The sequence below is a fragment of the Oncorhynchus clarkii genome, unplaced genomic scaffold (genome assembly GCF_045791955.1).
Source record: "Oncorhynchus clarkii lewisi isolate Uvic-CL-2024 unplaced genomic scaffold, UVic_Ocla_1.0 unplaced_contig_3570_pilon_pilon, whole genome shotgun sequence".
Lineage (NCBI taxonomy): Eukaryota > Metazoa > Chordata > Actinopteri > Salmoniformes > Salmonidae > Oncorhynchus > Oncorhynchus clarkii.
In genome coordinates this window covers 2,905-12,500 of record NW_027260970.1, presented here as the reverse complement: position 1 = coordinate 12,500, position 9,596 = coordinate 2,905, and the positions used below count along the sequence as shown (strand labels likewise).

The 9,596-nt window shown below is 47.4% G+C and overlaps 1 protein-coding gene across 1 annotated transcript in view; it reads left to right on the top strand.

The window, feature by feature from the left end:
* Positions 1-8,568, top strand: part of LOC139402724 (rho-related GTP-binding protein RhoE-like) — a 20,495-nt gene extending 11,927 nt beyond the window's left edge. Inside the window, exons 3-5 of the mRNA XM_071146625.1 lie at positions 5,511-5,620; positions 6,796-6,930; positions 7,043-8,568. Of these exons, the coding sequence (XP_071002726.1) occupies positions 5,511-5,620; positions 6,796-6,930; positions 7,043-7,291 (494 nt within the window). The 3' untranslated portion in view covers positions 7,292-8,568. The remainder of the gene's footprint in view (positions 1-5,510; positions 5,621-6,795; positions 6,931-7,042) is intronic.
* The last annotated feature ends 1,028 nt before the right edge of the window (positions 8,569-9,596 follow it).

Below are 9,596 nucleotides of genomic sequence, written 5' to 3'. Positions count from 1 at the left end.
TTCAGAGGTCTGGCAGCAGGACTTGAGGTTGATGGGATTCAGAGGTCTGGCAGCAGGACTTGAGGTTGATGGGATTCAGAGGTCTGGCAGCAGGACTTGAGGTTGATGGGATTCAGAGGTCTTGCAGCAGGACTTGAGGTTGATGGAATTCAGAGGTCTGGCAGCAGGACTTGAGGTTGATGGAATTCAGAGGTCTGGCAGCAGGACTTGAGGTTGATGGGATTCAGAGGTCTGGCAGCAGGACTTGAGGTTGATGGGATTCAGAGGTCTGGCAGCAGGACTTGAGGTTGATGGGATTCAGAGGTCTGGCAGCAGGACTTGAGGTTGATGGGATTCAGAGGTCTGGCAGCAGGACTTGAGGTTGATGGGATTCAGAGGTCTGGCAGCAGGACTTGAGGTTGATGGGATTCAGAGGTCTGGCAGCAGGACTTGAGGTTGATGGGATTCAGAGGTCTGGCAGCAGGACTTGAGGTTGATGGGATTCAGAGGTCTGGCAGCAGGACTTGAGGTTGATGGGATTCAGAGGTCTGGCAGCAGGACTTGAGGTTGATGGGATTCAGAGGTCTGGCAGCAGGACTTGAGGTTGATGGGATTCAGAGGTCTGGCAGCAGGACTAACTGTGGAATGAATGGTTCAGATGGAGCTGAACTGTTGTGGTACACACAGGGCTCCACTCAGCTGTCAGCTCAGCTGGCACCCTATTCCCTATGAAGTGCACTCAGCAAATGGGGTGCCATTTGGGACCCACGCTAAGACTCAGAGCTCTGTGGTCAGGCCTCTCTCTCTGCCTCGTCTGTCACTCTGAGGGCTGAAGAGAGAGACAGGGAGCATGTGTCAGCAGCTGCCTACTCCCCCAATGTGTGTGTGTGTGTGTGTGTGTGTCTGTCTGTCTGTCTGTCTGTCTGTCTGTCTGTCTGTCTGTCTGTCTGTCTGTCTGTCTGTCTGTCTGTCTGTCTGTCTGTGAGAGATATTGAAAAATAGAGATTAAGGGAGCAAGAGAAAAGGAGAGAGACAGAGAAGGAGAGAGAGAAGAGAACAAAAGAGGCAGAACAGTGGGTGGGTGTCTTCCTTCCTCTCAGATTAAAATGTCCTGAGGGGAACAAGGACGGAGCAGAAACTAATGAGGTGATAGTCAACAGGACTTTGTCCACTGTGGAACTTCCTCTCTCTGTGTGTGTTGTGTGTGTGTGTGTGTGTGTGTGTGTGTGTGTGTGTGTGTGTGTGTGTGTGTGTGTGTGTGTGTGTGTGTGTGTGTGTGTGTGTGCGCGTGCGCGCGTGCGTGCGTGCGTGCGTGCGTGCTGCGTTCTATCAGCTGGGCACCAGGAGATGTCCTCACAGAGGTTCAGATCCAGCTGGGATGAAACAGACACATAGCAGCATCCTCCTATAACACTTCCATAAGAGAGCTATTTATGGCTGAGGAAAACACCCAAATACACTCCACTGATTGTCCTGGGATAGCCACAAACTTATTGTGAGGTTTTGAATCTGTCTTCTATAGAACTACATGACCCTTAGCAGCAACCCCATCCTCTATAAAATAACATTGAAAATTGCCCCCAGATTTCATGTGGAGGGAGGGTTTGTCACTATTCTGAATGTTGCCCCCAGAATTCATGTGGAGGGAGGGTTTGTCACTATTCTGAATGTTGCCCCCAGATTTCCTGTGGAGGGAGGGTTTGTCACTATTCTGAATGTTGCCCCCAGATTTCCTGTGGAGGGAGGGTTTGTCAGTATTCTGAATGTTGCCCCCAGAATTCATGTGGAGGGAGGGTTTGTCACTATTCTGAATGTTGCCCCCAGATTTCCTGTGGAGGGAGGGTTTGTCAGTATTCTGAATGTTGCCCCCAGATTTCATGTGGAGGGAGGGTTTGTCACTATTCTGAATGTTGCCCCCAGAATTCATGTGGAGGGAGGGTTTGTCACTATTCTGAATGTCTGGATGTGGTTGTGTGTCACTTAGTGATTATAGAACTTCCAGTAAATATGTGAAACATATCCTTCTGCGTTCCTCTCCGTTGAGGACTGAGCAGCAAGCTCAGCAAGCTACCCCATCCTCAACATCCTCTAACTGATCCTTACCCCATCCTCCATATCCTCTAACTGATCCTTACCCCATCCTCAACATCCTCTAACTGATCCTTACCCCCATCCTCCACATCCTCTAACTGATCCTTACCCCCATCCTCAACATCCTCTAACTGATCCTTACCCCCATCCTCCACATCCTCTAACTGATCCTTACCCCCATCCTCCACATCCTCTAACTGATCCTTACCCCCATCCTCAACATCCTCTAACTGATCCTTACCCCCATCCTCCACATCCTCTAACTGATCCTTACCCCCATCCTCAACATCCTCTAACTGATCCTTACCCCCATCCTCAACATCCTCTAACTGATCCTTACCCCCATCCTCCACATCCTCTAACTGATCCTTACCCCATCCTTAACATCCTCTAACTTATCCTTACCCCCATCCTCTAACTGATCCTTACCCCATCCTCAACATCCTCTAACTGATCCTTACCCCATCCTTAACATCCTCTAACTGATCCTTACCCCCATCCTCTAACTGATCCTTACCCCATCCTCAACATCCTCTAACTGATCCTTACCCCATCCTCAACATCCTCTAACTGATCCTTACCCCCATCCTCAACATCCTCTAACTGATCCTTACCCCCATCCTCAACATCCTCTAACTGATCCTTACCCCCATCCTCCACATCCTCTAACTGATCCTTACCCCCATCCTCAACATCCTCTAACTGATCCTTACCCCCATCCTCAACATCCTCTAACTGATCCTTACCCCCATCCTCCACATCCTCTAACTGATCCTTACCCCATCCTTAACATCCTCTAACTTATTCTTACCCCCATCCTCTAACTGATCCTTACCCCATCCTCAACATCCTCTAACTGATCCTTACCCCATCCTTAACATCCTCTAACTGATCCTTACCCCCATCCTCTAACTGATCCTTACCCCATCCTCAACATCCTCTAACTGATCCTTAACCCATGCTCCACATCCTCTAACTGATCCTTACCCCCATCCTCAACATCCTCTAACTGATCCTTACCCCCATCCTCAACATCCTCTAACTGATCCATACCCCCATCCTCAACATCCTCTAACTGATCCTTACCCCCATCCTCAACATCCTCTAACTGATCCTTACCCCCATCCTCAACATCCTCTAACTGATCCTTACCCCCATCCTCAACATCCTCTAACTGATCCTTACCCCCATCCTCCACATCCTCTAACTGATCCTTACCCCCATCCTCTAACTGATCCTTACCCCATCCTCAACATCCTCTAATTGATCCTTAACCCATGCTCCACATCCTCTAACTGATCCTTACCCCCATCCTCAACATCCTCTAACTGATCCTTACCCCCATCCTCAACATCCTCTAACTGATCCATACCCCCATACTCAACATCCTCTAGCTGATCCTTACCCCCATCCTCAACATCCTCTAACTGATCCTTACCCCCATCCTCAACATCCTCTAACTGATCCTTACCCCCATCCTCCACATCCTCTAACTGATCCTTACCCCCATCCTCCACATCCTCTAACTGATCCTTACCCCCATCCTCAACATCCTCTAACTGATCCTTACCCCCATCCTCAACATCCTCTAACTGATCCTTACCCCCATCCTCAACATCCTCTAACTGATCCTTACCCCCATCCTCAACATCCTCTAACTGATCCTTACCCCATCCTTAACATCCTCTAACTGATCCTTACCCCCATCCTCTAACTGATCCTTACCCCATCCTCAACATCCTCTAACTGATCCTTACCTCCATCCTCAACATCCTCTAACTGATCCTTACCCCATCCTCAACATCCTCTAACTGATCCTTACCCCCATCCTCCACATCCTCTAACTGATCCTTACCCACATCTTCAACATCCTCTAACTGATCCTTACCCCCATCCTCAACATCCTCTAACTGATCCTTACCCCCATCCTCAACATCCTCTAACTGATCCTTACCCCCATCCTCAACATCCTCTAACTGATCCTTACCCCCATCCTCAACATCCTCTAACTGATCCTTACCCCCATCCTCAACATCCTCTAACTGATCCTTACCCCCATCCTCAACATCCTCTAACTGATCCTTACCCCCATCCTCAACATCCTCTAACTGATCCTTACCCCCATCCTCAACATCCTCTAACTGATCCTTACCCCCATCCTCAACATCCAACATCCAACCAAACACAGTGTTTTTATGATCAGCCCTCTTACGGCCATCTTTGCAGTAGCTATAGAGAGAAACCCTGGCCTGGGTGGGTCTGAAATGACAGTCTATTCCCTATATCGTGCACTTACATAGAGCACTCTGGTCAAAAGTAGTGCACGATATAGGGAATAGGGTGTGTGGCAGGGCAGGAGGACGATGAATGGATGTTGATCCAGCTTCTTCCAGATACTGCATTCCTTCCTGTGTGCGGGTGGGTGTGTGTGGTGGCTTCCTCTGGGCTTGTGGAAAAGACCTCCCAAGAGTCCCAGCCACTTTAGACATGAAAAACTAAATTCCCCGCATTCTTTGGCAGCGGGGCTTGTGGGTAGCCCTTTAGTTTCCACAGCTGCTCACGTGCCCCGGTCGCTCACCTTGATGTAAGCCTAAACCCCTCACCACTAAGCTGTTACAGAGATAGGGGAGGAGGGAGGGAGAGAGGGATGAAGGGAGGTTGGGATGGAGAGAGTGAAAGAGAGAGGCGTTTTCCTACACATGGTCTCAGTTTAAGGGGTTGGCATGGTTTTCTAGGTTCCTGTTTTCTCTGGAACTCTGGTCTGTCTCGAGAGAGAGAAGTAACCTCGTCCTCAAACTCAAACACAACGTATTGCTGCAGTCAGCATAACGTTTGCATCTCTTCTGTTGATGTTCTTCCAGTGTGCATTATCTTGATGCTAATGACTGTGTCCTTCGCTGTTGAGAAATGGTCTCTCATCACCAAAACATCTTCATCTCTATCACTATTGGATTTCCTGTGTGACTTTGAGGCAAAATCTGTCAATATCTGGTTTGGACAGGTTTGGTTGGCCCATAGGATGCTCAATGTATCCATGTGTGTTTTTTCACTCTGTCTTAATCTCTTACATCCACAGCTGGAGTGTTAGTTCTCTGTGTATTGTGTGAGTTGTAGTTTTCTGTGTATGGTGTGAGTTGTAATTCTCTGTGTATTGTGTGAGTTGTAGTTTTCTGTGTATTTTTTGAGTTGTAGATTTCTGTGTATTGTGTGAGTTGTAGTTCTATGTGTATTGTGTGGGTTGTAGTTCTCTGTGTATTGTTTGAGTTGTAGTTCTATGTGTATTGTGTGAGTTGTAGTTCTATGTGTATTGTGTGAGTTGTAGTTCTATGTGTATTGTGTGAGTTGTAGTTCTCTGTGTATTGTTTGAGTTGTAGTTCTCTGTGTATTGTGTGAGTTGTAGTTGTCCGTGTGCTGACCTGTGCTTTGTTCTGTTGTTTCAGGGTCTCCATACTACGACAATGTGAGGCCTCTCTCCTACCCAGACTCAGACGCTGTCCTTATCTGTTTTGACGTCAGCCGTCCTGACACACTCGACAGCGTAATAAAGAAGGTGTGTACCACAGGAGGCTGGTGGCACCTTAATTGGGGAGGAAAGGCTCGTGATAATGGTTGGAGTGGAATGGGTGGAATGGTATCAAATACATCAAACACATGGTTTCCATGGTTTCCAGGTGTTGATCTAATTCTATTGGCTCAGTTCCAGACATTATTATGGTCCGTCCTCCACTTGTGTGTAGCTACCATTAGTCAACCTCTACAGCCTTTAGAATGTGGACCTTCATGTGTTTTTCTTTTACCCCACTTGAAAGAAACTACATGTCCAGTTTTCATTCAATGAATTCATTTTAATATCCTTTTCACTTGACCTCCCCCAGAACGTTTTCTCAGTCATTTCCAGTTTTTCCCAGTAATTTCCAGTTTTTCCCAGTAATTTCCTGTTTTTTTCCACTCAGCCCACTTAAACATCTAGAGAGTTGAGGTACAGACAGAGGTCGTAATGGGTTAGGGGGCGTTAGGGTGAGAGGAGGGCAGGGAAAGGAAGGGAGTGCTTTTAGTGTCCTGTGATGTGACTCTGCTATAGAAAAAAAAAACATGAGAAGGTTCCGTTCCAAAACAGTTCCTTCCTTCCTCTTGGCCAGTTCAAACAATCACCTGTCTGTACAACACTGAACATGATCCCTCAATGTCCAGCCAGCCAGCCAGCCAGCCAGCCAGCCAGCCAGCCAGCCAGCCAGCCAGTCAGCCAAACACTCCTTGTTCTCCAGACTGCATTAGTAGCAGATTATATCCACTGATTAAAGGCCATTGATCCCAGAGTGTTTATTGTGTTTGAGAGGAAACGTGAAGGATTATCTCTGGCCTTAAAGCCTCCGATACTGCATTCCTTCCTGGGTTCAACGCCGTGTGATACGGCATGGGGACTGGAAACAGGAAGTGGCTTTGTCCTTCAGAAGGAGAGGGCTCAGGTTCTGTCTGAAAAAAGTGTACAAGCCGTCAAATACTTGATACCTCCAGTCCTTGATTCCTCAATTACTCTCTCTCAAAATCCATTGGAGGAGAGGCTCCAAGGTCCATCCTCTTGTACCTCCTCCTCCAATGAGCTTTGAGAGGGAGGCGAGGAATCAAGTACGGGAGGAGGCAAGTATTTGATGGCTAGTCTGGACTAGCTCCCATTCTGTCTGGTCCTGTCCTCCCAGTCTCAATGACTTTCTCTGTCCTCCACAGTGGAAAGGGGAGATCCAAGAGTTCTGTCCCAACACCAAGATGCTCCTGGTGGGCTGCAAATCGGACCTGCGCACCGACCTCTCCACGCTGGTGGAGCTGTCCAATCACAGACAGATGCCTGTGTCATATGATCAGGTACGGTGGTTGCAGAGTGCATTTTCTTCAGATTTTGGGTCAATTCCATTTCAATTCAGTCAATTCAGGAAGTAAACTGAAATTCCAATTCCAATGTGTTTTCTTTCTACAGGGTTCCAACATGGCCAAACAGATCTCAGCCCCCTACATCGAGTGCTCAGCCCAGCAGTCAGAGAACAGCGTCAGGGACATTTTCCACGTGGCCACCTTGGCCTGCGTCAACAAGAACAACAAGAACGTCAAACGCAACAAATCTACCAGAGGCAACAAAAGGATCTCGCACATGCCCACTAGGCCCGACCTCGCGGCGGTAGCGTCAGACCTGCGGAAGGACAAAGCAAAGAGTTGCTGTGTCATGTGACCTGGTGGGCAGGGTCACGACCCTCGGGAGTGGGTTTGCAGGCTGGGATTGAAGCATGCAGTGAGGACAGGGGTTAAAGGTCAGAGCATAGTGCATTTTGGAACATTAGAGGGTGAGGCCCTTCCCTTCGTGCACTTTAAAGCCCTTGGCCTGCTGTCCTGGGGTGGAGTTTTGTATATGCATCATACAATGTAAATGTAGATGAAATCCACCGTATCAATGACAACACAATAGTCTTTCAGTGTAGCCTGTCTATCTACCATCCATCTCCCTTACATATCTTTTACCAGAAGAGGAAGCTATCTCTGCTTTGGGCCAATTAGCTGCCTTCCTTCCGGCGGCTTCCCGGGAGGTAGTAACACTGTTTCCTCTTAGCGCTGGACGAGGAAGTGGTCATGGCCTTTCACAGGAAATTACCATTTCCACAGGAAGTGGTGTCACGTAGGAAAAGTTGAACGAGTCCCGGACGTTTTTCTAAGGACTTCAGAAAGGATGTCCACGCTGTACATGATGATTGGCTCAACCCCCATCTGTACAGCTGACTCCATCACCATGAGAGACTGCAGCGGTGCACTCTGGAACGCTGAAGACGAGCGGCCATCTTGCACTGGATCAAAGACCTGGAAGTGACATGACACTGCGCACGCAGCACATCACTGTGGTTTCCATCAGCTTGTTTGTTTCTCTTCCCCCTTCTTGTGGTTGCAAGTCAAGTGTTTCCTGACCTAATAGTCCCGTTGTTCCAGTCATGTCTTTCCTGTATTTTGTAGAATTTACTGTAAGCCCATATCATTTAAACCAATGACCGTTGACATCCTAGGACTGATCTGTTTGGCGTAATGATAGACAGGGTATTGTGATGCTGAACAGTTTATGGACATGTCCTTTCAGCTATGCAACACCTTCTGCTCTCAGCAAGGGAGGGGAATGAAATAAACAAATGAAGCAATGACTTTGGTTGAAGGACGTTGTTCACTGGATATGTCTAAAGTATAAATGCACTTTTTAAAGATCAAGGCTTCGCTAAAAAGCGCCATGAATTCTGGTATATTCCAATGCCTTTATTAAACTCGCGATGCTTTTCAAAATTTTCAGAACAGCTTCTCCTAGAGCAGTGTCATCAGCTAGCCTGCTAATGCTATCTGTTTCAGAACAGCTTCTCCTAGAGCAGTATCATCAGCTAGCCTGCTAATGCTATCTGTTTCAGAACAGCTTCTCCTAGAGCAGTATCATCAGCTAGCCTGCTAATGCTATCTGTTTCAGAACAGCTTCTCCTAGAGCAGTATCATCAGCTAGCCTGCTAATGCTATCTGTTTCAGAACAGCTTCTCCTAGAGCAGTATCATCAGCTAGCCTGCTAATGCTATCTGTTTCAGAACAGCTTCTCCTAGAGCAGTATCATCAGCTAGCCTGCTAATGCTATCTGTTTCAGAACAGCTTCTCCTAGAGCAGTATCATCAGCTAGCCTGCTAATGCTATCTGTTTCAGAACAGCTTCTCCTAGAGCAGTATCATCAGCTAGCCTGCTAATGCTATCTGTTTCAGAACAGCTTCTCCTATAGCAGTATCATCAGCTAGCCTGCTAATGCTATCTGTTTCAGAACAGCTTCTCCTAGAGCAGTATCATCAGCTAGCCTGCTAATGCTATCTGTTTCAGAACAGCTTCTCCTAGAGCAGTATCATCAGCTAGCCTGCTAATGCTATCTGTTTCAGAACAGCTTCTCCTATAGCAGTATCATCAGCTAGCCTGCTAATGCTATCTGTTTCAGAACAGCTTCTCCTATAGCAGTATCATCAGCTAGCCTGCTAATGCTATCTGTTTCAGAACAGCTTCTCCTAGAGCAGTATCATCAGCTAGCCTGCTAATGCTATCTGTTTCAGAACAGCTTCTCCTAGAGCAGTATCATCAGCTAGCCTGCTAATGCTATCTGTTTCAGAACAGCTTCTCCTAGAGCAGTATCATCAGCTAGCCTGCTAATGCTATCTGTTTCAGAACAGCTTCTCCTAGAGCAGTATCATCAGCTAGCCTGCTAATGCTATCTGTTTCAGAACAGCTTCTCCTAGAGCAGTATCATCAGCTAGCCTGCTAATGCTATCTGTTTCAGAACAGCTTCTCCTATAGCAGTATCATCAGCTAGCCTGCTAATGCTATCTGTTTCAGAACAGCTTCTCCTAGAGCAGTATCATCAGCTAGCCTGCTAATGCTATCTGTTTCAGAACAGCTTCTCCTAGAGCAGTATCATCAGCTAGCCTGCTAATGCTATCTGTTTCAGAACAGCTTCTCCTAGAGCAGTGTCATCAGCTAGC